The sequence below is a fragment of the Elgaria multicarinata genome, chromosome 3 (assembly GCF_023053635.1).
Source record: "Elgaria multicarinata webbii isolate HBS135686 ecotype San Diego chromosome 3, rElgMul1.1.pri, whole genome shotgun sequence".
Taxonomy (NCBI): domain Eukaryota; kingdom Metazoa; phylum Chordata; class Lepidosauria; order Squamata; family Anguidae; genus Elgaria; species Elgaria multicarinata.
In genome coordinates this window covers 15,773,714-15,800,380 of record NC_086173.1, presented here as the reverse complement: position 1 = coordinate 15,800,380, position 26,667 = coordinate 15,773,714, and the positions used below count along the sequence as shown (strand labels likewise).

The window sequence follows — 26,667 nt, the reverse complement described above, 5'->3', positions numbered from 1 at the left end:
CTGTACAGGATCTCAACTGAAAGTCTCCGGAGTTCATCATATTAGTTTGATGATCCACGGCTGACCCTAAAAGGGCTGTTAATACTGTATTGCAGAGAGGTGGAGCTCAGGGAGGCCTGGGCTGGGCCAGGATGCTTTGCCGGTTGGGGTAAAGACAAGGCAGTGCCCTGAACCCAACGTCACCCTCACCTTCCAAGGCCCGAAGCCATCCCAGGCTGGCAGTTGGACCTGACTTGAGCACTGGCAAGAGTACAGCGTCCTCTTTTGCACCCAGCAGGCTAGCTTGCAGAAGTGGCCAGGTGGTCCACACACACAGGGGTGTCTACAAACACCTCCCCACCCCCACCCCAGCGTCGGCTGCCTAAAGCAGCCCCCTCACTGCCTCCTGACAGAGCCAGCCCCAGCGAAGCTAGCCTAAAGCTCCCCAGTGCTCTCGTGGCTGGGGTGACACTGTAAAACACACACAACCCCGGGCTTTCTGATGTTGCCATTCGTGCTTCACTGTTACAGTAGCTCATACCTATATGACTACAACTAGTGGGCCCAGTCTCCAAATCTTTCCCATTGATCTCTTCTGCAGGGTAGCTGAAATTCTGATCTGTCCCCCAATCCCTGCCCTCAAACTGCCTAACTTGACTCCTAATTGGAGGTACTAATTGGAGGTGTTAGCTTCTTAAAATGGCACAATCCAGTTTAGGGAAGTGGTTAGGACAGATAATCCAGACTGTAGAGAAGTGTGTGTGTGTGTGTGTGTATATACGTTCATTTCCTCCATCCCTAAAGGCTCAGGTGTAGGGGGTGAAAATCCTAAAAATAGCCAGGCATCTTTTAGCAATGCAGTATCTCGTGCTGTATAGTGCGGAAGGAGGGACAACACACCCACACACATTCTGAGCTTACACACACTACATTCCTAGGCTGCCTCTGCCCCGGACATAAGTTGGCGCTCCATTCCATAAAAGCCCACATGTTGCAATGAGATCATTTGTGGGCGCTGGCCAACTGGGCTGGCTTCCTTGTGCGTTCCTGATCCCAGAACCCTCTCGCTTCACACGGCCTCCAAATACTTCGAATGAGGGTCTGTGGCTCGTGGGACTGCAGAAAACTCTTTGGGATGAGGGCAAAAGGGTTTCTGGGAAATGGAAACCAGGCTTTCTGGTGTGCCTGGGTTATCCTGGTGCTCTTATGCCATCCCTACTGGGGCTTCCGCCTACGGAGCGAAGCTTCCTTAAAAACAAGTCCCTGGCTCTCATGGCTGCTGACTACTTTGGGAAAGTGGCAATGCCAGATTCAAGCTGGAACCCTTTCTGCAGTGAACTCTTGGGCAAAAACAGCAGAATTGCATTTTTGGCACATCAGGAGCCCTGTGTGGGTCTGTAACTGTGGGAATTCTGGGTAAGATACTGTCCTCGAACCGGGAGCTAGCGTCTATCAAGAGAAGACTGGGTTGCTCAAATGTGTGTGTTTGTTTTTCTTTCTTTCTTTGCAAAAGAGCTGGGCTTGTCCCAGGAAGATGGTGGCTGGTAACGCCTCCATTGGGGTCGCTTTATGGCGAACGCTTGCCCCAAAGGACTGTTAATCTGTTCCTGTGTTGAAACAGAAACGCTGTATAGTGCAGGGGAGGGGAATGTCAGCCTTCCAGATACTGTTGGACTGCAGCTCCCAGAACTCCTAGCCACCACAGCCAGTGGGTGAGGGAGGCTGGGAGCTGCAGTCCACCAGGGTCAGGCGGGCCGTGCATTCGTCATCCCTGGTGTCGTGGCCCTGAGGCGGCCGCTCCGTTGGTCCACGCTAACCCTCTTGCCCCCCCCTTCCCGCCACAGGCCCTGGACGGTGAGCGCCCGACCCCCCAGCAGATGGCCCAGCCGATGCGTGCCCCACCCTACGCATATCCACCTGGTGCACAGCAGCCCTGGGGACCAGCTGTAACAGTTCAGTTTCTTGGCGGAAAAGCTAGCCCAGCTCATTCTGGGTGGGGGAGCCAGCCCGTGGAATTCAGCAGCCTGCTTTTGCACTGTTGGGCGCTGCTTGGGGGCTGGGTTACCGCTGCTGCCGCCGCTGCCACTGCTTGGGACGCCGAGGTCCGAGACACCCTCCCCTTCACGCGTCTGGCCCAACGGGATTAGTCAGCGGCAGGATCCTGCGCCTAGGGAAATCCCTACTTGGGAGGACCGCCTTCGCCACCCTGCCGCCCTCCAGATGTGTTGAATTAAAACTCCCAGCACCCTGTCTGTGGATGCTGGGTAGTGTAGTCCAACAGGTCTGGAGGTTCCCAGATGTGGAAGGCTGGATTGCAGCGTGTCTCAAGCAACATAACCTAGTGGCAGGAGTGATGGGGAACCCCCATGTCCTGAGGCCGATTTCTCTCTCTCTCTCTGTCTCTCTCTCCCTCCCTCTCTTCCCTGCTTGGGGCAGAATGAGAATATCGTGGAGGGGATGGCTATCAATGGCTATTCGTCGTGGAAGCCATATGTTGCCTCCAGTAGTGTTAGAGGAAGGGTGCCCTCGTCCCAGTTGCTGCAGAGCCATGAGCGAGAGGGTGCTGTTGTGCTCCTGCCCTGCCTGTGAGCTGCCCATTGGGGCGTCTGGTTGGCCACCGTGGGAACACAGTGCTGGACTAGATGGGCCTTTGGTCTGATCCAGCACAGCTCTTCTTGCGCTGTTCTTCATGCAGACGTCAATACCAATCCCCTTCACAAGCAACCAGAACGTGGAGGAAATCTCATACAAGTGGGACATCTTAGTTAGGGGGCATTTCTCCCTTGAGGTGGGGGGGGGCACCTCCCTTGAAGCAGCAACCCCTTCGACAGCCTAGCTAACAACCATTGTCTGCCTTTGCCAACTTGTATAACCCCTGGTTCGGAATCCTTTTCAAGCTGCCCTGTTGCCGTCAAGCTGCAGTGAGTTCCGCAGGTGTCCTGTGTCAGGAGTTCCAGCGTCCTGTAGGCACAGAACCTACCTTCAGCTGGCTAGCAGCTCTAAACGTCTTCCTCAGCTTACGCAGCGGACTTTGCCAGGCGGATGGGGGTGGGGGACGGGTGTTCTGCCAACAACAGTGCCTTACGTGGCCTGCAACAACCCAGGGAATGGGCTTTGTGGCTTTTGGGGGGTGCCTGTCTTGCCCCCCCCTTTGCATTTCTTGGATCCCATTTGCAGCCTCTTCGCCATCACTGCCCGCTCTCCCAACACACATGCGCCTGCTTTAACGCTAATGCAAACGAGCTGCGGCCAGAAGCATCTTTGGTGGGGCGCCTCTTTCCCCCTTGCCTCGCCGCTCCTGCACGTGAATTCCAGGGGGGAAGCGACCCCCTAGAATGTGAGGGGATTGGGGCTTTTCCCCCGGGTGTCTTTGTCTGAGCTCATGTCCCTCCATCTCTTGGGGCTGGGAGGGGGGCCATCCGTGCTTTGTGTGTCGTCCTCGTCAATGCCTCCGTCGCTGGGGGCGGCCCAGTCCTATCCCAGTCAGGCTGTGCTGTGTCCGCCTTTCCAGAACAGGAGGACACGCAGCGGCAGGCAGACAGAGTGCTCCTCCTCCTCCTCCTCTGGCCATGTTGGAGACCTGCCTAGCTGGTTGCTGCCCTGCCCAGGGAGGCCGCCTGGTTCCCTCCAGATGTATGGGACTACAACTCCCATTAGGCCTAGGCAACATGGCCAGTGGTTGGGAATTGTGGGAGTTGTAGTCCAGAACATCAGAGAGCCCCAGGTTGCCGACTCCAATTCAAAGGGCGCTTGCTGCTAGGCCCAGTTCCACAGCAATGGGATTCCAACGCTTTACGCTTCGATGGAAGACACCCAGATTTGGGGCACTCCGTGCCAGGCAAGTAGGGCAATGCAGCATAGAGAACCTGGCGGCGGGGCAGGGGGGTGCTGGGAGCAGTAGAGCAGCAACTCCTACCTGCATTGTGCCCTCTCACAATGGGGGATTCGTCAGTGGGGAGCTAGAAGCGCAGGGCTGGGACTGGGACCGTCCCTCCATAGGACAGGGAAGGGAAGCGAGGTGAAGCGGTTTCCCCAAACCCATTTCATTCAATAGCTCGGGTGGCTTGCTAGCCAGACACCCCTGCCTGCCCACCCGCCTGTGTCCCTCACTCGCACACATGTTACATATACATGGGTTGGCAAGCACATAGGGGCTTTTAGAGGGGAATAAATCCAGGCGGCTTTCCAGGGTCTGTCTTTGTCGGCTCCATGTTCCATCGCTGTTTTATGGACTCTTGCCATTTCTTCCCGCCCCTCCTTGTCTTCTGTGGTCCCAGAGTGCCGCTTCTCACGCCTCTGTGGGGTTGGCGGGGTGCCTCTTGTCTTGCAGGCCACAGATCGCCCTGTCAATGGGCTGGATGCTGGACTGCGGCCCTTCGACCTGGTCATCCCCTTTACCATCAAGAAAGGAGAGATCACAGGTAACGGGGTGGTGGTGACGGCCAGAGTGACTTCGGATACTGCTTCTGTGGGTTTAAACTTTGAGCAAGAGGGTTTGTATCCAAGGCAGTGTCCCAGGAGCGCAGAATGTAAAACTGGTGGCAGAATTCGACATTCTGATTCTTGCTTTTGCTTTTTGTAAAGTTCCTAGCCCATGTGATGCTGAAGATCATGTTGAGAAGCCTGTGGGCAACGCTGGCTGAATAGGATGGCCGCTGGCTCTGGGACGGGGGGACTTCGGTGCCTTGCCTAGCCTGAGGAGCTGTGGACCGGGTGGCAGGCATAGGTTTTTTTCTAGCTTGCAGCATTCTAAGTATACCCATCTGGGCCGGCGTCCCTTAAGGGATTCCAGCTTCATGTGAACCAAGGCCCTCGCTTCACCCAGTGAGTGGGAGGATCAGGGAATCAAGCCCATGTCCTGTTGAAATGTCCGCTCTGGTGCCCTGGCTCCATGCCCTGAACAACTGAAATACTGATTTAGATTCTGCCTCACTTTTCCCCTACCTATAGGTGAGGTGCGCATGCCTTCTGGCAAGGTGGCGAAGCCAGACATCACGGACAACAAGGATGGCACAGTGACGGTGCGCTATGCCCCCACGGAGGCTGGCTTGCACGAGATGGACATCCGTTATGACAATATGCACATCCCAGGTATTGATTGATTGATTGATTGCATTTTTATACCGCCCAATAGCTGAAGCTCCCTGGGCAGTTCACAAAATTTAAAACCATTCAAAGTATAAAACAAACAGTATAAAAACATGATATAAAATACAATATAAAAGCACAACCGGGTAATGTCTGCAAGGGAAGAGGGCCGTGGAATTCCCAAATGTAGCTTGATTCACACCTAACACTAACTCATGGTTTATTTAACCCATGGTTTGTTGCCCTACTCGGGGTTGTCTGGTGGGCAATCAAACAAGCCATGGTTTGTTTTCTCAATCCCTGGGTTGTTTGTTTCTCCCCATATCCCAAATGCTTTTGTGTTGCTGTAATACTGGCATGTAGAGCGGCTGGTGGTTTTTTGCTTGCCCCCTCTATAGACTGATGAAACAACCCACAGTTCTGAGTTTGCACATAATGACAACTCATGGTTCAAACAATCCAGCGTTTAAAGCCCAACAACAAACCACGACTTTTCTTTTGGGGTTGTTAACAAACCATGGTTTGTTGGCACAGCCTGATTTGCACATCACAGAAACCCAGAATTCAACAACCCCTGCCGTGGGTTAGTTTCTTTGTGAACCAGGCCAATGTATTGGGTGCTAGTTGTACCTCAGTGATGCCATGCCCTCCTTCCACTTCAACAGGCAGCCCCCTGCAGTTCTATGTGGACTACGTCAACAGTGGCCACGTGACCGCTTATGGGCCAGGGCTCATCCACGGGGTGGTCAACAAGCCGGCAGTCTTCACCGTAAACACGAAAGATGCAGGAGAAGGTGAGTTGGAGAAGTGCTCTCTGCACTGGTCCTGTTTCTAGCCCTGTTCGAGCTCATGCGAATGCAGAAACCATCTTTGCCCAGTGGACGTTGGCTTTCTGAGCTCTCGTCAGTCGGGTGGGGCGGCATCTCCTGCGGTTCTGTGTAAGTGCAGAAAGTGTTAAGTATTTTTATCCCACTCCTCAGCCCAAAAGGCTGCCAGAGCAGCGTACAATCTAAAAGGGCTCAACACACAAGAGAAAAGGGATGGGTAAAGAAGAGCCCCGAGTGAAGCAGACCCTTAGCGGGGGGGGGGGGGCAGCCCCTCCTCACCATCCTCTGTTACAGCCTGCTGAAGTGGCTGCTCGATTTCTCCATCCGTTGGAGTGGAGGGGAGTTCGTCCTTGGCGGAGTGTGTGTCTTCCTACTGTGTGGACTGCACCTGTTGAGCTGGTAGGGTTTCCATTGGTGAGAATAGGGTCCTAGCAAATCTGTCCTTCACAGCTGGCAGAATAAAATAGGCAAGCTTGCATAAGCTCTTCAGACCCGCACAGAATTTTCAAGCTGGGCGAAAATGGTACGACTTGCCTTGAATTCAGCATCATTTTAGTGCTGACTAGGTAACTGGGGTTACTAGGATGAATAAGACCCTCTTGCCCGTCCTTATTTGACTTTCTGAACCGGTTGCAGGAGGCCTCTCCCTGGCCATTGAGGGCCCCTCTAAGGCCGAGATTGGCTGCACCGACAACCAGGACGGCACTTGTACGGTGTCGTACCTTCCCATTCTGCCTGGTGACTACAATATCTTGGTGAAATACAACGACAAACACATCCCAGGAAGTCCCTTCACCGCCAAGATTACCGGTGAGGCCTGGGGCCGTACCGGAGGGGTGGGGCGGGGTGGGCAGGCGGCCGGCCGACCGACCGGTTGGCGTTGAAAGGCAGCCCGTCCTCCTCTGCTTCTCTGTGCTGGTCTCGGACCGTAATAAAGTGATTTGATTTGATCTTCTGCTTCTACAGGAGATGACACGATGCGGATGTCCCACCTCAAGGTGGGCTCTTCTGCTGACATCCCCTTGAACATCACCGAGACGGACCTGAGCCAGCTGACGGCCACCGTGATCCCACCCTCCGGTCGCGAAGAGCCTTGTCTGCTCAAGCGCCTGCGCAACGGCCATGTTGGTGAGTGGCCAAGACCCCCCCACGGTTCCCCTTCCCCCGAACCGATCGATAGAAACTGTGGGGTGCAGGAAAAGCGGGTGGGTCAGGCTCGGCCGACTCTCTTCCTCCTTCCTCCCGCAGGGATTTCCTTCGTCCCCAAAGAGATCGGAGAGCACATCGTCAACATCAAGAAGAACGGGCTGCACATCCCCAACAGCCCCATCACGGTGATGATCAGTCAGTCGGAAATTGGCGACGCCAGCCGCGTCAGGGTCTCCGGTCCGGGGCTCACCGAGGGACGAACCTTTGAGCCTTCAGAGTTCATCATCGACACAAGAGATGCTGGTACGAAGATGCTGAAGTCTTTTAGACGGGGTGGGTGGGTTGAAAAGTCTTTAAACCCGCGGCTTTTTGAAGGTCACTGCTTGAGCTTTTTGGCCAAGTGCATTAGGTATAGTACTTCTGGGGCACAATAACACCAGACATGCAGTGCATTTAGTCTAACAACTCATTGTGTAAACAGTCAATAGCCTTGGCCTGGACTCCTCGGCTTGTTCTACGCCTCTCCCTCCCCCAGTCTGTTCCTAGTGATGAAGCCAGGGAGCTCCATCTTCTGGAAGCAGCATGCTAGAAATGTACATAGGGAAAGCTGGCATGCCGGCGTGCTGCAGCTTCGTGCAGATTCAAAGTTACAACCCTCCTCTGCGTAAGGATTTGGATAGATGCCCTACTGAAATGTGTGGCGTTTGACTTTGCAGAACTTCCCATACGAGAGTGAGGTCTAGAGGGAAAAGAGCAGGGTGCAAAAGGAGAGGAGGAAGAGGTGGTACTAAGAAGTAGCGAGACCCTAAGAAGTCCCTGGATCACATCACTCCCATTGCATTGGCTGGAGGAACTTGAGTCTAGGGCTTCTAAGCCACGTGCTTAGGCAGACCGAGCTGGGAACTCAACTCAGGTCTTTCCACAGTGGCGGCGGTAATACTGGCCTCCCATTCAGGGTCTGGAAGGATTAAGGAGGTGCAGAACTCTGCATCACCCGACTTTTCAAATATAAAGAAAGGGAAGAAAGCAACCCTGCTGGATCAGACCAAGAACTCCTTTAGTCTAGTATTCCGTTTCTATCTTTGGCCAGCCAGATCCAGGAAGCCTTTATAACTGCAAGCCGGAAAGTGAGGGCGAAGCCAGTGAAAGGAAGGGTCACTTGGTGATCATTGGGGCGAGGGAGGCTCTGAGACCCTGCATACTTCCTGGGCCCACTTCATGAATAGCTGTAGCAGAATAACCTGTGCAGTGCGAACAGACCTACGTTGCTTAAATTCTGCACTCTTGCAATTTCGTGTGTGTGTGTGAGAGAGAGAGAGAGAGAGAGAGAGCGCATGCGTGCACACATCTGTGCTGGTGAACCCCTCTAATCGCAAGCTGCTCCCTCCCTTAGGTTATGGTGGGCTCAGCTTGTCCATCGAAGGCCCCAGCAAGGTTGACATCAACACAGAGGACCTGGAGGACGGCACTTGTAAAGTCACATACTGTCCGACGGAACCTGGCAACTACATCATCAACATCAAATTCGCAGACCAGCACGTGACAGGTGAGGGCAGTGTGACGGGCAGGGAGGCGGTTCCTGTTGGAGGTGGTGGTGGGGAGTGAAGGCCCCTGAGACCCGGGCCGTTTGAAGAGACTGCCAGTGTCTCCTCTCTGCTTCCAGAAAGTGGCTGGAACTTGGTTCCCGGGGGGTGGGGGGGCGAGTGGGAGGTCTTTGCTCCAGAGACCGCCTACCAGAGCGCTTCCTCTTAAACTCTCTTCACATCCGCTTTCCCCAACCTGGTGCCCTCCGGTTGTGTTGAACTACAGTTCTCATCACTCCCAGCCACAGGAGTCCCAACATGTCTGGAGAGCACTGGGTTGAGGCAAGCTGGTTTAAACCAGGAGTGGGCAGAAGGTAAAACTCCAGACATTTTGGACCTCAGCTCCCAGAAGCGCCTGCTGGCATGGCCAATGGTCAGGAATACTGGGAGTTGAAGTCCAAAACACACATCCCCCTGCTTCAGATCATGCAGCCTTACGAGCAGTTACAGTAGCTAAAGTGTTAAAATAGATGTTTATCTTCCAACGCTTGCTTCTGGGTGGAGTGAAGAGCTGAATGTGTGTTGAGAGTGGAGGCCATCGGCCCCCAAATGTGGGTCTGGGCGTGTGTTTCTGTAGCCCCCTCAAGCTGCACGATCAGCAGAATGGCGTGGTGGAACTTGCTTGACTGTACTGCTTTGGATTTCAAGTAGCGGGTAGTCTGGATGCTCCCTGTATATAAACACTGAAAGGTGGCCCCCAACCACACAGGGGAAGCCTGGCCTGGCTTACTTCCTGATACAGTTTTCTAATGTAGGGGCTCTTAAGGAGAACTTCCAAACATTCAATTGTCCACCGCCAGTTTGGAGTGATGGTCTCGTGAAAGTGTGGCGAGCGCATCGTGCAATTTTGTGGAGGAGGCTTACTGTGACAAGAGTGGCTCTTGGTAACCTGGAGCCAGGGGGATTGGAGAACATTCAGAAGTTCTGTCAGCGTAGTTAAATACCTCCGTGGGCCTCCTCTCTGACCTGTCTTGTACCCTTACCCAAACCCATGATCCTTCCGTGGGTTTCTCTCCTCTTCCCATCCTGAAAGGGAAGATGGGTTATGTGCATCTTTGGCTCTTTCTACACCTAAGGATTATCCCTGGAAAATAGAGGGGTCGTCCCTGCCTGCTCCCAGGACCCCATGTGTCATTTCGATGCACAGGGATGATCCGGGGGTGGGGAGGCAGGTGTAGAAACAGCCCAAGCCTCTGAGAACCTTTACGGGGCTGGAAAGCACCTGCGCTCGGGTTTTGCTCCACCTGTTGTGACGCCAAGGGCTTGTTTCCTTCTCGTCCCGCCGCTCCGGTGCAGGGAGCCCATTTTCTGTGAAGGTGACGGGAGAGGGGCGAATGAAGCAGATGATCACGCGGCGACGCAAAGCCCCGTCCGTGGCCAACATTGGCAGCGAGTGCGACCTCAGCCTGAAAATCCCTGGTGAGTGAGCGGCTGGTGGAACAGAAGGGGGGGGCACAGCTCAGCGGCGGAACACCAGCTTTGTACGCAGCAGGGCCCGGGCTCAATCCCCGGCGTCTCCAGTTATAGGGCAAGGAAACCTCCTGCGTGGAGCGCCACGGCTGCCAGCCAGTGTTGACTAGACAGGCCCATGGGCTGGTTCAGCATAAGGCAGCTTCCTGAGTTCCTGTGGAATTGCAGCCATGTTATTTCTATCACCGTCTCATTCATCTCATCGCTGGACTAGATGGACAAACAGACACACTTGGGCAGAGCAAGCCGGTGGGGTTACATTTAACACTCACACATGGGTTAAAGCAGAGGTGGGCAAGCGCAGGCCCAGGGGCCAAATCCAGCCCTCTTGAGGTCTCCGCTTGGCCCGCTGGGGTTCTCTAAATGGCCACGCCTCCTCCCCTAGCTCCACCTGCTTCCTCTCCACCACTGGTTCTTTACTGGTTTCCTGGCCGTTGTGCCTTTTCCCCATTCCGAAAGGTTGGAATGTCTCTCCTAAGGCCTGTTTACTGGCAATAAGAGCCTTAAACTATGCTTGTTTGGAAAAAAAGAGAGATGGCCCTGCCCCTTTGCCTTTGGCTCCACCCCCTCCAGATTGCAGCTACCAGGAGCATCTCTGAGATTGGATTTGGCCTTTGGGCTGAACAATACTCCCCACCCTTGGGTTAAACGGGCAAAGGCCGCGGTGCGGCAGCTCCGCATTCCCCCACACTGGGTGCCTGGCATGGCATGGAAGTGAGTGCTGAGTCTTGGACCATTTCAAGCGAGTCTCCCTGTGCCTTCATGTGCCCAGCAAAATTTCGGAAGGGGCTGGACTTGCCAGTATTGTGTTCATGCCCGAACGCTCCTTTCTCTAGAAATGTGACCCAGGCATTTATAAATCTCCAAAGTGTCCATTCCAGCACTCAGGTTACGCCTGGCCCTTCCCCAGGTCTCGAAGCGGGAAGAAAACGACAAAAGTGGAGAGGCGTTCACATCTTCCGACTTTATTTCAGGCACAGAATGATAGCGCGGGAGTAGAGCCTCCTCCACTCGCTCTGAGTTGTGGCTATCCCTGGTAGCACACAGGCAACGTGGTGCTGGTGGCTAGTAGCGCCTCCTGAAGAGGCTTGCCAGAAATAGCCATCTGGGAACCCTTCCATACCTTAATCAAAGTTGCAGTAAACTCTGTCCCTGAGAAAAACTATGGGCAGGTTATTGTTTTCAGTGTTGAGTGTCCCCTTGAAGGCTGCTTCCGTTTGAATATAAGCTATACTGCTGTGAGCTTTCCCACCACCTGGTGTCCCCTGGGTGTTTTGGACTACAATTCCCATCACCCCCAGCCACCATAGCTGGGGCTGATGGGTGTTGGAGCCTAACACGTTTGGAGGGCGCCAGGTTCTGGGAAGGCTGTGCTAGGACACTGCATCGAAAGCCTAACATACGCAGATCTCCTTGGAAACCACAGAACAATTCTGGGCATGTTTTGGTAATGCACGAAGGCCGCTGCAGAACTACCTCTTGAGGAGAACCCTTTGGGACACCTGCCTTCGCCACACCTCTGCCCCCTTATGCCCCACAGCTGGTGTTGTCCAGCTGTAAAAAGACTCCCAACATATAGACCTTGATCACTGATGAGGTGTAGAGTTGGATTGTACCGTCAAGCACTCCAGGCTATGCAGGGTCTCGACTCCCGTGTTGAGCTCCTTGTGGAAGGCAGCCCCAGTAGCGGAAGTAAGCAGTATTGACTTCTTCCTGGCATCACTTGCAACGATGGCTGTACAGGAGAACTGGCCTCCTACTCTCAAGTTTTAAGTTTTGCAGAAACAAGACTGTAGAGAAATCTGGAGACGTTTTTTGGGATTCTACTGTTCAGAGCAGGAGAGCTGTGAATAAGTCTCTCAGGAAATGGGATAGGAGGGAGGGGTGAGTGGAAAACTGGGCCAGCTTCCACTTCACACACACCCCCCGAATACCAGGTGGACTATTGCTGACCTAAGCTGCATACAGGTCTTGATGTCTAGCATAGTTGTGCTAATAGCTGGTGGGGAAGGAGTGAAATAGGTGCAGTGGTCGTAGCTGAGCCCCTGCGTGCGGAACGAATCCCCCAGCATCTCCACGTAGAGCTGGAAAGTCTGCTGCCTGCAACCCTGGAGTGCCACGACTGCCAGTCAGTGTTGACTAGACAGGCCCATGGGCTGACTCGGTATAAGGCAGCTTCCTGAGTTCCTGTGGAATTGCAGCCGTGTTGTTTCTATCGCCAGCTCATTCATCTCATCCCTTCCCCCCACCCACCCCAGAAATCAACATCAGGGACATGACGGCCCAGGTGACCAGCCCGTCGGGCAAGTCCCACGACGCGGAGATCTTGGAGGCCGAGAACAACACTTACTGCATCCGCTTCGTGCCCACTGAGACGGGCATCCACTCGGTCAGCGTCAAGTACAAAGGGCAGCACGTGCCCGGAAGCCCCTTCCAGTTTACCGTGGGCCCACTTGGCGAGGGGGGCGCGCACAAGGTGCGAGCAGGTGGCCCAGGCTTGGAGAGAGCTGAAGCCGGCGTGCCAGGTATGCCCTGCCTCCTGGAGGGAGAGGGGGAGAGGGCTTGAGCGGGGGGCGCCATGGGATGTAGCACAACGGCAGCACTTAAGCTGTGCTGAGGCTAAAGACCTGTGATCAGTGGCATAGAACAGGGGTGGGCAGCAGGTGGATTGGGGTTGGATGATCAGCGAAGGTTTCTGACTCCCCGTTATCTAACAATAGCAACAACTGAGACGCTTTTCTCCCGCCTCGCCACCACACCACACCACACCACCATAAATAGATCACCAATTCCTGAGCGGTGCCATGTGCTCAAAGCCACCCTGTTCCTTAATTCTTAAATGTTGTGCCCACCCGCCGGAGCCACTGCGTTTCACCTGGCTCCAGTTGGAGTCTACTAAAACCCAAAGTCGATTCCGCAAAGCTGAAGCCCACCCATCACTGACAAGTAGGAGATTTTAGGCAGGTCGTGGCATTGTGGGACTTTCTGGTGAGAGGGAGGCGGAAGCTGATATAGAGAGGGGCTCGTTATTGTGCCCCCATCCCGGGGGGGGGTGGCAGGGGCGGAAGGCAAGTCCTTGTCACCCTTGCCCCCCTCCCTCTTATCAAGTGTTCTCCTCTAATCTCCTGTAAGACTCCATGGATATGGAGATTCATGTAGCATCATCAGTCTTGTTATCATACCAACAAATGGCTGAGAAATGATTTCTCAAACTATTATGTCTAGGGGTGCCTCTTTGGACCTTACCCCAGATCTAGGGGTCAAAGAGTCAGGATCCCAAAACTTTCAGACAAGTTTTCCTAATAGGACAGGGTTGCAGAACTCATTGGCCCAGCAGCCAAATCCAGCTCTCCCGGGGTCCCAATCCAGTACTCTGGAGTTCCCCCGATGGTCCCTTTTCCTTTCCTCAAACCACCAATTGTTTGGTGTTTTCCTGGCTTTTGCATGTTTCTCTCCCCACCCCACCCCCCCAAAAAATTCTGAAAGGTTGGAATGTCTCTCCCAAGGGTTAATTACTGGCAGTAAGAGCTTTAAGCTAACGTAGGCCAGTATTTTGGTCCCGCCCTCTTTTGCCTTTGGCCCCGCCCACCACTGGAATGCGGCCCCCGAGGGCTTCTCTGAAATGGAATGAGGCCCTCGGGGTGAAAGAGGTTCAACACCCCTGCAATAGGGATGCAGAGCGGTTACTGGAACCAGCTCTCCTCCAGCAAGAAGGCCTGGGATATCGGTGGGGGAAGCCGTGGTCTTGATTTGGGTGCCTTTAGCCCCAAGGTGGGACTTTCCTTGGCAAAGGAAGAAATGGCGCCGGAGCTCTGCCTAACGGGATTGTTTGCTTCCTTTGTTCCCCAGCTGAGTTTAGCATCTGGACCCGGGAGGCAGGCGCTGGCGGCCTCTCCATTGCCGTGGAGGGTCCCAGTAAGGCAGAGATTGCTTTTGAGGACCGGAAAGATGGCTCCTGCGGAGTGTCCTACATCGTGCAAGAACCTGGTAAGTGGCCTGGTGAGGTGTGTGGAGTCGGGTAGGCGTGTTTCCAACGGGGGAAGGCTGCAGCACAGTTGAGAGTTTTAACAGCATGGAAGAAGAAAGGGAGAAGTTAGCAGTGGCTTGGAGGTAGGAGGGATCTCCTCTGAGTAGAGGGAGGCGATTGCTCAAACTGAACATAAGAACGTAAGAAGAACCCTGCTGAATTAGACTGAGGGTCCATCTAGTCCAGCACTCCGTCCACACAGTGGCCAACCAGCTGCCCATGGGAAACCCACAAGCAGAACATGAGTGCAAGAGCACCCTCCCACCCATGTTCCCCATTGTATAGGCTTACTGCCTCTGATACGGGCGCTAGCACACATAGCCATCAGGATTAGCAGCCCTTCTCCTCCAGGAATTTATCCAACCCCCTTTTAAAGCCATCCAAATTGGTGGCCCTCACCACATCTTGTGGTAGTGAGTTCCATGCGCTGTGATGGGTGAGGAACGAGGAAGATCCGGTGAGAGAAGAAAGAGGCGGAGAATTGCAAACTTGCTTCGGAATAGGAGCAGGGAACCGGTGCCTCCCCAGATGTTGCTGGAGTAAAAACGCCCATCTTCGCTGACCATCATCCCAGAACAGCCCTGACCATGTACTCCGGTGACATGGTTGGGAGTCCAGCAGCCTCCAAAGGACCACCAGTTCCCCACCCCTTATTTCAGAATAATCTGCGGGATGCAGAAGCCACATGGGAAGATCATGCGACGTGCAAGGAGCCCTGTAGCCTGTGGCCTCCAAAGACGGAGCAGCTGGAGAGATGAAGACCGGGAGGACGATTTTTATGGAATCCAGTGTGGGAGTTGGGAAGACGTCCTGCCCCGTCCCCCTGTGGCTAAGAACTGAAAAGCAAACGCCTTCCCCAGCCTGGTGCCCTCCAGATGTGTTGTACTGCAAGTCCCTCCAGCACCTGCCAGTTGGGGATGATGGGAGTTGCAGTCCAAGACACCTGGAGGGCACCAGGCTGGGGAAGACTCTGGAGAAGAGGGCCTTAAAACATCATCATGGAAGACAATGATGTGGCCAGGGCAAGGGGCTGGGAGGGGTGGGGTGGGGGACTTCCGGGTTTAGTTATTTATTTATTACATTTCTATACCGGAGCTCTCTGGGCGGTTATAGTATACATTTCTATACTATTCTAGCCGGAGCTCTCTGGGCGGTTCACAAAAATTAAAAACATTCAAAGTATAAAACAACAGTATAAAACCATAATATAAAATACAATATGTTGTTTCTAAGCATTGGAACCAGGTAGGACATTGGGCCCAGATGCACCCAAGATCGGAGGAGGAATCTGCAGCTTTAGCACGACTCAGAATGCCCTGCAAACTGGGGCCTATTCCAAGGGTGGGGGCTGGAGGAGCTCCAGAAACAGATTTCAGCGCTTGCTCTAGCTCCGTCCCTTGGAAATGGCTCTGGCAAGCTGCCCGGCAAAGCTGCCCGGCAGATTCCAGCTTTGAGAACCCAGCTGGCAGCCTCCTGCCAACTACTTGGACGAGAGCCGGCATTGTAAAGAGCTCTCTTGTTTGCCAAGCAGGCAGGCGGAGCTTTGGAGCTGCCACCTGGAATGCAGGCTGGGTAACCTGCCACCCCATAGTTTGCAGGTAGGGGAGGCAAAGCCAAGCCGGTAGATCCCAAACAGCTTTTCCGAAGGCGGTTTTGAGTCAGTCGGGCGAAAATGGAAGGATCTGCAAAGCGACCTGCGAGAGCCGCAAATTATGTGTCTTTGGCAAAACTTCGAAAACACGACGTTCAGATAGGAATTTGCGCTTAACTTTTATTTTATTTTATTTTTTGCAATTGTCAAAATACATAATCTCAAGCGAACTGTGAAGATACCATACAAGCTATTGCATTTTGTGTATCCAATACTGTCGATGAGTAAATATGTGGCAGTTAATGCCATATGAGGAGCCATCTGCACCAAGAATGAAGAATGTTTGGCAGCAAAACACAATGTGGAAGCAATCCCTCTTTCTACAGGATTTATAGTCATCTATTTTATTAAAATACTTCTTCTCAACTGCTATTTTTTTTTAAAAAAAACTACCATTTAGAACTTAAAGCAACACCACTGTTTATTACTAAACATTTATAATATATCGCCTTATTTGCTTAAAAAATATATCCCTCAAGGCTAAAAAAAATTACTCCCCCAAAATGGATTCTACACAGGCGCTTCAATTTATCTATTTGCTCTTGCACCGTTGGGGTAGACGTCCCTCCTGGTATCTCATGAAGGGCCAAATGACACGGTAACCTTTATTATGCCTCTTCAAGTAAAGGTTCACTTTCCGGAGTGAGTGCAATCTGACTTGCTGTTTCCCGCATTTCTCTTCCCCGGCAGGCGACTATGAGGTTTCCGTGAAGTTCAATGACGAGCACATCCCGGACAGCCCCTACGTGGTCCCGGCCACCTCCACCTCGGACGATGCCCGCCGGCTCACTGTTTCTAGTCTTCAGGTGAGGCACTGGGAGAAACCGCCCCCTTGCTCCCCCTGCTGGCTGGATTGAGTTGGCACTGTTGCTCTCCTGGGCTGGCTGTTCCTTGAGAAGAAGCGGGTGCTGGCGGGGGTTTCAGGCGGGGAGGAAGCTGTGCAGCAGCCTGTACGGCGGGGGCCCGTGAGTGACCAGGCATCTTGTCCAGGAGGGAAAGGTGATTGAGACGAATCCAGGAGAGTGTCTCGTGCCAGCCTCAGAACAGTCACGGTGCCAACTCGGCTGGCCGCACGGGGATCTGCGCCGGGGTTTTTCTCGTGTCTCGTTTAAAGGCTGCTAACAGTCCTGCAACCCCATGGCCGGGGCTTAAAGATGGAGAGCTTCCCTGGGCCCGCCTCTGCCAGCCTTGCTGCCAGCCTTGGAGACTGCCCGGCCTCTGTCTTCCCCAGGCTGCTAGCCTAAACGCCCCCCGTTAGCTTGCCTGCCTGCCTGCCCGCCTTTTGCGCTCGTGCCCAGCTTCCCCCGGGGCAGCTCTCCCTCTCTAAGTCACTCGGCTCAGGTAAGTGACCGTCCGTCTTGTGTGCATGGGGTGGGGTGGGGTTTGGGGTTGGGGAGAGGGGTGGGAGGGGAGGGGAGGGGCAGCCGCAAACGCTTGATGCCATTTCCTGCTCTGTCCTCCTTTCTGCTGCCTAACGCGCTCTGTGCTTCCAGGAGTCAGGGTTAAAAGTGAACCAGCCCGCCTCGTTTGCCGTCAGCTTGAACGGGGCCAAGGGCGTGATTGATGCCAAGGTGCACAGCCCCTCAGGGGCCCTGGAAGAGTGCCATGTCACCGAGATTGACGAAGGTAAGGAGTGCCGGCAGGACAGGGCTGCCCTGCTCGACTGCGCAGCCGGTAGGACTTGCCCTGCGGCAGGGGATCCACCCCAGTCATCTGCCTCCGCCTCCCCTCCCATCTGTTGAGTCTCTTTCTTTTTCTCCATCCCTTAATGAATGGATGAAATCGCTAAGCCATCACAATTTCCCCACAATGAATATTAGAACTATGAGTTGGGGATGGGGTTGGTCAAAGATTGTACGGCATTAGCGAATCAGTCTGAGGCAGAAGTAGCCTTACACTGAAATTGCAATGATGATGATGATGATGATGAAGATCTGCTATTGCATGTGGTTGACTGTTACCTACAACTGAGAGTCAGTATTAAAACAGCAGTGCAGGTGTTGCAATATGAACATGACCTGAAAGGACATCGGGGCACTTCAGCACCTGTTTAAACACTGCATGATTTCGTGGCAGGCTGTTTTCTGTTTCCAGACAGCCCTAGGGGTTAGCTCCATGTAAAGTGCATTACAGTAGCCCAGTCTCCCCCAACCTGGCTCCCTCCAGATGTGCCAGACTACAACTCCCATCAGCCCCATTGGCCATGCTAGGAATGATGGGTGTTTTGCCCAACGTATCTGGAGGGCACCACGTAAGTTGCCAGTCAAGCTGCCACAACATGAATGATAATGGCTAAGATTCTGTTAGGAAACCGCTGTATCCCTTTTACACTCAGCCTTGCCACAACTATGATCTGTGCACCCAAGACAAAAATGGACCCCCGATCGATGCACAGCCAAACTGCAAACATGGTGCGATAAACTTCCAGAACACCAACACCACCACGATGATATATTTATTACTTACCCGCCTCTCCCTCTGGATCGAGGCGGGGAACAACATTAAATACAACAATATAAATCAAATACATAAAACGTACTAAAAGAGCATATGCAACCTATACAACATTGAAATAACAATCACGACATCTTAAAATTCATCTGGGCAGGCCCGCCTCCCTGAAATCAGAATCAACGCTTGCGAATGGAATCCGGGCTCCAAAAATGCACCTATTCACCCTCCTCCAGTTTGTAACAGCGCTGGGTCGTCTCGGCAGCGGCTTTTGGAGTGTGCTGGTGCTATATTGCTGATGCTGCTGACGCACCCCAAAGAGAGAGATGGGTGTCGCCAGAAAGTGTACACTCAAACTACATTTCCCAGGTTCCCTTTGCTGGGCATGTAGCTGCAGAACTATAGCCTAAGTAAAGCCACAGGAAAGGCCTCTCTCTCTCCGCTAGGTTTCCCCCCAGTTCACAGTAGACAAAACAGAAAAGGAAATGGGAGGAGCAGAGGCTGGCCCAAGGCCAACAGCAACAAAATTCTTGGCGCCTGGCTACTTCCTGCTGCCTTGGGGATTCTTCCTAGCCCACCCCTGTTCAGGGAATTTGGGGAGGAACCGCCCAGAGAGCTTCGGCTGCTGGGCGGTATAGAGGCTGGACGAGGAGGAGGCAGGGGTGTCTTGTAGCTGTCCGAGCTAGACCACAAGATTCCTCCCTCCTGCGCCATCGTAACTCTAGTTGCAGGGTTAACAAATCCTGCCAGGACGTGCCTGTCATGACCACCACCACACCACCCCGCACCATGCCAAGAAACGATTTAGACAGAGGCCTGAGTGGGTGCAAATCTGTAGGCTGGTGCGTCAAATTCTGCTGAATCTGCAGAATTGGTTTCCTGTGGTGGAACCCTATATATATTTAAAGTGGGGGAGGGTGTAGCAAGCAGCAGTTGCCACCGCTTCCTGGGCGGCCACCTGCCATCCTACTTGTGAGCCGTAGTGACAGCCCAGAAGCTGCTTTCTGGCATGACTCACATGTTGCGACCGCAATGGCAGACGCTGGGAGAGAGTGGCAAAACTGGCCGAGCCTCGTTCTGGTGCAAAATCCCTAGAGGTACAGCAGGCCGCCTATAAAGGCGTGAAAGGGCCTCGGGCCCTGCGTATCTTGGGGAGGGCCTTCCCTTCTGGTTCCCCATCCAAATTTGAATTCAGGGTCCCCTGTCCGACTCAGTCGATGGGACAGACTAGAGCCTCTTCTGCTGAGAAATCTCTCTAAGGCCTGAGCTAAGTATGCTGCCAGCCAACCAACCTGGGTTTTTGTTTTAAATCTAGGCCTGTTCCACCTGCACGGCAAGCAAGGAGTGAGAATCTGTCTTTTAGAAAAGAGGGGAGCTCAATTCATCCCATCGCCTCCCCACCAGCGCTTTCCTCCCAACTATCCTCCAGCACCAAAGTGCGCTTAGCTGGGAGAAACACGTTGGGGCAACAGTAGGCTGCAGGAAGGCAAGAGATACGGGAGCTGTTCGCATGTCACAGCAGCAAATTGTGGGTTAATTAACCCACGATTTGCCATGGAGCATGCCATGGCCATTTTAATATTCAACCCCTAATTGAGTTGATTAGGGAGTGCTAAGTGACACCCAAACCCAGACACTATAGGTTAATTGTGAGCTAAACAACCCACAGTTAACCCACAATTAGTGTATAATGTCCAGGTTCAGACATCACATAGCTTGATTATCAAAATGCCCAGCACACACCACAGCAAATCCTGGGTTAATTTGCTGCTGTTACATGCAAAGCAGGTCATGGAGAAGGAGTTGGTATCCCCCACCTGCAAATAACTTTGCTCTAAACCAAATACCCACCACAACTTTATATATTATAAATATTACTTCAATCTGGGCATGCTTTAAACTGGTGTGTTATATCTAGCTTGGTTCCTAGTCAGCATTATTCAGGATTTATTTACTTACACACACACACACCAGTCTGTGCTAGACTTCCTTTATTATTGAATAAAGTTGACTTAATATAGGACGTATTATATGATCTTAAAAGTGGAGACCCCTGTAACTTTAGACAAAGAAGGGAATGCAAAAGGTTAGGCCGATCTAGTCTCCCTTTGTGTGCATATGCAATGATTCACATCAACTCATGGCTTCCCTGCTGACTGTCGGCATCCTCTTAAACCCTGCCCGTTCCTCCGGCACAGATAAATACGCAGTGCGTTTCATCCCCCGTGAGAACGGCATCTACTCCGTGGATGTCAAGTTCAACGGCAGCCACATTCCAGGCAGCCCCTTCAAGATTCGTGTCGGGGAGCTGGGCCAAGCGGGAGACCCGGGGATGGTGTCTGCCTACGGCCCTGGCTTAGAGGGCGGCGTGACAGGTAATAACAAGAGACCCTGGTGAAAACGGTGGTGATGGTGGAAGGGGGAGCATCAGGAGGCTTGGGGAGCAGGAACCCTTCCCACCCACAACTTGCTTTGTGGTTTCCCCCCCTCTTCCTCCTCCCCTGTAGGAAGCCCTGCTGAATTCATAGTCAACACCACAAGCGCTGGGCCTGGGGCGCTGGCAGTCACCATTGATGGCCCCTCCAAAGTGAAGATGGACTGCCAGGAGTGCCCAGAGGGCTACAAGGTCATCTACACCCCAATGGCTCCTGGCAGCTACCTCATCTCCATTAAGTACGGTGGTCCATACCACATTGCTGGCAGCCCTTTCAAGGCCAAAATCACAGGTCAGCAGCCGGGGTGTTGGAGGTGGGGTGTGTGGAGAGAAACCTGGCTTAGAGATGGGAAACTTGGGTATTATTTGAACCCTCTAGGGCAGCACTTCCCTACTTGGGTGGTTTGGACCAGCAGAGGCTGGTTGTGCTCATCTCGATTGGCTGTGAATTCATTCTAAGGTTCAGTCAGAACTCTAAAGGAGCTAGCTACGGTGTTGAACCATTTCCCCCAAATCGCTTCAGTAGCTCCTTTAGACTTCTGGCTGGTTCTGACTGAAACCCAGAATGGATGCACGGCCCCACCAAACTCGGAGCCACCGGCCTCCACAGGTTTGGACTACAACTTCCAGCATTCCTGATTATTGTCCAGGATGGCTGGAGCTGATGGGAGTTGAAGTCCCAAACACCTAGAGGATAGCAGGCTGGGGAAAGCCGCCCAGGGAACAACGGAGTAGTGGTTCCCCAGTCATGTTGCAGTGGAGGGTGGGTGCAGATGCTGGCTCTGTGCTGTTAGCACTTGTGTAACCTCCTTTCCTCCCTCCTGGCAGGAGCTCGGCTCGTCCCCAGTCATAGCCTCCACGAGACGTCCTCGGTCTTCATGGACGGAGTAGCCAAGCCTGATGGAGCAGCAGCAGCAGCAACAGCCCCCAAGTTTGCCTCTGACGCTAGCAAAGTGGTAGCCAAGGGCCTGGGCCTCAACAAGGGCTTCGTAGGGCAGAAGAACTCCTTCACCGTAGACTGCAGCAAAGCAGGTGGGCAGGCCGGGCTCTGCAGTGCAGGAGGGGCTGCCTAGAAAATCCAAATGGCTGCCACCTGATGTGTATTTATCCAAAGCCGTGATCCTTCTTATTTATTTATTTATTGCATTTGTATACTGCCCCATAGCCGAACCTCTCTGGGCAACTGAACTTTTTAACAGCTGAATTGAGCAGTGATGAGTTGCAAAGACAAAGGGGTGGTCTGGGCGGAGCTGCTTAGCGCAGGTGTGGCCCTACATCTCCCATCAGCCCTCGCCAGCGTAGCCAGTGGGTGAGGGATCATGGGAGCTGGAGGCCAAAACAGCTGGAGGGCCCACAAATTGCCCACCCCTGGCTGAGTGAGTCAGGTGAGTTTGATGCATCTAAATACCTAGCCAGCAAATCCTAGAGACCTGGGGACTTTTAGGGCACCGTGGCCTCGCCCCTCATTCAAGGAATTTGAGACCGTGGCCTCCCCTCATTAAGCCTCCTGTGTTTTCCCGCCATGCGGAAAATATATTAAGGAGAAAAAGACGGCGTAGCTGCACAATATCTTCTAAGGTCCTGTTCAGATGGCACACTAAGCCAGGATTAGGCTGCTAACCCTCTTGCAATGAATGGTTAGTGAGTGTGTTTAAACCATGGTTAGGAATGGTTCACACGACACACTAAGCCGCAGTGTTAAGCTCACAGTGCCGTGGCTTAGCATGTCGCCTGAACAGGGTCTAAATGGTAGTGCTGAGTCCTCCACCTAGAAGCACCCTTGGTGCGGGAAATGATGGCCAAACAATCTAAGCTACCAGACACCTTTCCTTTTTGAAAAAGAACGAAACAGCAAGGGTAATTCTGCCTGCGAAACCCAGGCCAAAAAGAAGGTTTACCGTTAACTCCCAAAGATGCTTTGGGGTTCAGGATCTCCCTGGGAGGGAAGGGCGAGGGGTGACATAAATCACGCCTGTGGCTCACCTGCTCTCCGCTGTTAATGCCCAGAATGTGTTGCGTTTTGTCTAAGAGCAAGAGTTGAGGCGCAGACTTCTGTCCAGTGATATTCCAAAGAAATGCTAGTCCAAGAGGAAGGGCAAAGCCAGAGTTTTCTAGAGCATCTTGATGTGATTGGCAAGCCAGCAGAGGACGCGGGGAAACTGTGGTGTGGCTGACGGGCGTGGTAGAAAAGCCCCCAGCCCTTGAAGAGGAAGTTGAGTACTGGAGGAGCTTGCTTTGCCCTCCACGTACTCGCCTGCTATACTGTCCACTTCTTCTCTCCTAATTCCTGGCATAATGCCTGCAAATGCTGCTTCCTCAGAGTTGAACTGCTGTGCTGGGAGTTGTAGTCCAAGAGTTGCAGGAGGGCAGCAGGCTGAAGAAGGCTGGTCTTAGGTGATGGAGGGCAGGAGAGCAGGAGTAGCCGGCGTGGACGTCAACCGGAGGGACCTCTGTTCCCGCCCCGCCTTACGCCGCCCCGTGCTCTTTCCGCAGGGAACAACATGCTGCTGGTGGGCGTGCACGGCCCCAAGACCCCCTGCGAGGAGATCGTGGTGAAGCACCTGGGCAACCGGCTGTACAACGTCACCTACCTGCTGAAGGACAGAGGGGACTACGTGCTGGTGGTGAAATGGGGCGACGAGCACATCCCCGGCAGCCCCTTCCATATCTCTGTGCCTTAATCCTCCACCCTCACCTGACCGTAACACTGCCCCTCCTGAGCCCCATTTGTCATGCCACTGCCCCCCCCCACCTGAGACACTGCCGCCCCCTTGCTTTACTTCGCAGGGTGTGTGTGTGCCAAGGAGGCTGGCTTTTTATGGGGGTGGGAGGGAGCAGGCTGCCCTTGGGATGAGCCAGGGGGGATTCCTGTGGATCTGTTTACATGCATCACTAACTTTTTTTCAACCGGTTTGCCAGTGACTTTCCTCCCCGCACCCCTGCCCCTGTCCTGGGGGTGCAGGAATGATTCACACTTTCCTTGCCAAAGCACTGGCTTCGTGCCCATGGACTGAATTTGTGCCCCCGCTGGGTTTGCCAGAGAGGTCACTTCCCCACCAAAAGCTGGCGCCTGGATACTGTGTAGGTGTATCTGTGCCACCCACCGCTTGAGAGAAACCACTGCTCCCCATGGAACTGCAGGCAGCCCGTCTCTTTTGCCTCTAGATCTCCTTTCCTTTATTTTTTCTTTACGGCTTGAGATGGAAGCTCTGTTGATAACAGATAACCCAGCCGTCCCCAGCCAGGGGCTCTCCACATGTGCTGGGCTCCAAGTCCCATCACCTCCACCTGTCATAGGGACGCTGGGAGTTGTAGTCTGATGCAACGGGAGGGCACCCGGTTGGGCACGTCTGAGATAACCGTGGCGGGAATTACTCCTTGCTTTGCCGGTTTTATAACCAAAACCTTGTTTTAGTCCTTCCGAGACTTCCAAACCGGCGTTGTGCACAACTGCCAGAGCCTTCCTCTGCGGAGGGAAGGGAATAAAACCGTTCTTGCTTCAGATGGCTGCCTGTTGTCTCTGTGGGTTTCCTTCCCTTCAGTGATTTGCGCTGCCAGACCCTGCAGTCATTCAGGCTGGTTGGGCTTAAGCTTGGAGAGCGGTGTGTTTGAAATTTCATACCAAGCAACTACAATTCCCATAATCTTTGACCATTGGCTAGGCAAGCTGAGGCTGATGGGTGCTGTAGTCCAAAACGTCAGGAGGGCCACAAGGCTGCCTCACCCTGCTTTATGCACTTGAGGAACTCTTTCCCCGCCCGCTGTCTGCGACTGAGATTTCTGGAACACGTTCCATGGTGCTCCGCTCAGTTCGTGCAGGATTATAGTCGAGTGTGTCTGGTTTAGCAAAATCTCCGTGAACAAGGACTGTGCAAGACTCCTTGGTGGGCTGTACAGGCACAGCAAAAGCTGGTGGACCATCTACCACAGAAGCGTCCTCTTGACTATGCCAGTCTTAGTTCGGGGGATGGCGGCTCCAGGCTGACTAGGAATAGTTGAAAAGTATTTCAGCACATTCTTTCCTAAGCTAGTGATTTCCCCCACCCTTTTCCTACAGAAGATAGTGGGCAGCTTGAGTCCACAAGGGAAGTAGGCGGAGCTTTGGAAGTACTAGGCTTCCCATTTGCCACTTCCATTTAAACTCTTACAGCCGGTGCTTAACAATCTCACCTGTATTTCCCACTGGAACACCTACAGCAGGGGAGCAGCAGCTCTTTCAGCCGGAGATCCGATGGCATTGCAGCAGGGGGAAAAGGCCAAAAATTGCCAACGTATTGTAGCTTAAAGCTCTTACTGCCAGTAACTACACTTTAGGAGAGGCGTTTCAAACTTTAGCGGGGGTGGTGGTGGTGCTGTACTGCACAGAAGCCAGGAAACTACCAGGGGGAGGGGGGTGGCTAGGGAAGGGGGGTGCAGCCATCTAGAGAGCCCAGAAGGTTCTGCATCCCCTGACCTACATGGAAAGAAGCCCCAAATAAGACTCCAAGCTGCTCCACAGGGGTAGCACAGGGGTGAGCAACTTGTAGGTTAAAACATGTGGAGGGCCACAGCTTCTGTCTTACCTCGCTATTGGCTACGCTGTCTAGGGCTGATGGGAGTTGTAGGCCATCTACATGTTACCCACCCAAAGTAACAGTTGAAGGGCAGAGAGCTGTAGGCAACCCTGGCAGGTGGTACCCATAATAAAATGTATTAGAAAACACACAATGGTTGCCTGCATTATCTCTGTACGTGTTTAAAGTAATGTGTACCTACTAGCATCTCCAGGATAAGGCCAATTCAAATTAGGGAGCAGCTTGTGCTTTGTACCTCTGCAAAGCGTGTGTGTGTGTCGAATGCGGCCCAACGTGGTTTTTCGAAGATCCACTGAAGAGCAGAGGAGGCGGTCTTGAGTGCATTGGGACTAAACAGTTAGAAAACTATGCCTAGAAGGTCAGGGAAGCAAGCACAGACCTTGTTGGCCTCTTATTCTGCATCTGTTTTGAGCTTGCAAAACGGCCCAAACAGCAGCCCTAGGAAGAGCAACTTGGAAGTTGAGGAGACCCGGTCCTACTAGAAGCCTCCAGGAGATAAAATGCCCAGGAAGTCGGACTAATTTCCTTGCACTCCTTCATTCTGATGCCATGGTGGCAGCACTTGTAGTAATCCTTTTTTTCTTAATGCAGTTAAGACAGAGGGTCTCTATCATGGTTCTTGACAGGCCCTTTCTTGCCACACAGCACGTGCGGCCGGAGCCTATTCTACCTTTGTTACAATGTGAATTGGCAACAAAGGTTTGTGTGTGTTTCTATACTCCTCCATTCAAAAACATTTCTGACATTGAGTGTCTTGATCCTCAAAGTGGGGGATTCAGGCATGTCCTACGCACAATTTTCTTCAAATTAACATCCTTTTGGGTCTCAAATTACCACCTTTTCTCGATTCTTATGGAGCGCCGTCTCCGCCTGGACCATAATTGCTTGGCCAGTACTTTGGCAAGGCAATCCCACTTAAACCCACCATCATTTTAAACAAGCCCTTTGGGCCTGAGGTGGCTGAGCACGAATTCACTATGCCCACGGCCCCTTAATAGCAGGGTTGACTATGGGCTGCAATTCTGTGGGAGGAACATAAGATCTGCAGAATGCAGTATTTGGCAGAGAATTCTGCTTCTTGTGACTGTTTCCCATCTATAGAGAAATGCGTTTCTAGCATTGATGGTTGTGAAGGTCACACTTCAAAAGGTGGTGGAAAAGCTTGCTGAAAGCTCAGAGGCCCATGCATGGCTGAGTAACAGTATCTAGTGGAAACTGGGTGGTGGCTGCAGTTACTTACCCTGATGAGCAAAACCAAAATTATGTAAGATAAGAAACCTTGCATGTTTGTGTACATTATATGGCATGTCGATGTAGGGGGGAAAACCGCACCAATAAGTGTAGATGCTAAAAAGAGAAATCAACTCTGGTGCTTGATAAACGTATTAAAAACTATTTTATTCATAAAATCCAAAAATGTTCGTTTCAGACGTA

General features: G+C 53.0%; 1 protein-coding gene across 4 annotated transcripts in view; it reads left to right on the top strand.

Moving 5' to 3' along the window:
* FLNA (filamin A) overlaps positions 1-24,161 on the top strand; it is a 90,077-nt gene extending 65,916 nt beyond the window's left edge. For 2 of the 4 annotated variants that reach the window (XM_063119353.1, XM_063119354.1), the window contains 17 exons: positions 1,824-1,931; positions 4,310-4,400; positions 4,930-5,070; positions 5,733-5,861; positions 6,531-6,704; positions 6,861-7,022; positions 7,143-7,346; positions 8,437-8,589; positions 9,923-10,045; positions 12,355-12,621; positions 13,946-14,083; positions 16,465-16,580; positions 17,268-17,400; positions 20,424-20,600; positions 20,733-20,951; positions 21,488-21,691; positions 23,153-24,161. In XM_063119353.1, coding sequence (XP_062975423.1) covers positions 1,824-1,931; positions 4,310-4,400; positions 4,930-5,070; positions 5,733-5,861; positions 6,531-6,704; positions 6,861-7,022; positions 7,143-7,346; positions 8,437-8,589; positions 9,923-10,045; positions 12,355-12,621; positions 13,946-14,083; positions 16,465-16,580; positions 17,268-17,400; positions 20,424-20,600; positions 20,733-20,951; positions 21,488-21,691; positions 23,153-23,340 — 2,727 coding nt within the window. In that variant the 3' untranslated portion in view covers positions 23,341-24,161. The remainder of the gene's footprint in view (positions 1-1,823; positions 1,932-4,309; positions 4,401-4,929; positions 5,071-5,732; positions 5,862-6,530; positions 6,705-6,860; positions 7,023-7,142; positions 7,347-8,436; positions 8,590-9,922; positions 10,046-12,354; positions 12,622-13,945; positions 14,084-16,464; positions 16,581-17,267; positions 17,401-20,423; positions 20,601-20,732; positions 20,952-21,487; positions 21,692-23,152) is intronic. The other 2 variants (XM_063119356.1, XM_063119355.1) reach the window with 1 other exon arrangement.
* Positions 24,162-26,667: the final 2,506 nt, after the last annotated feature.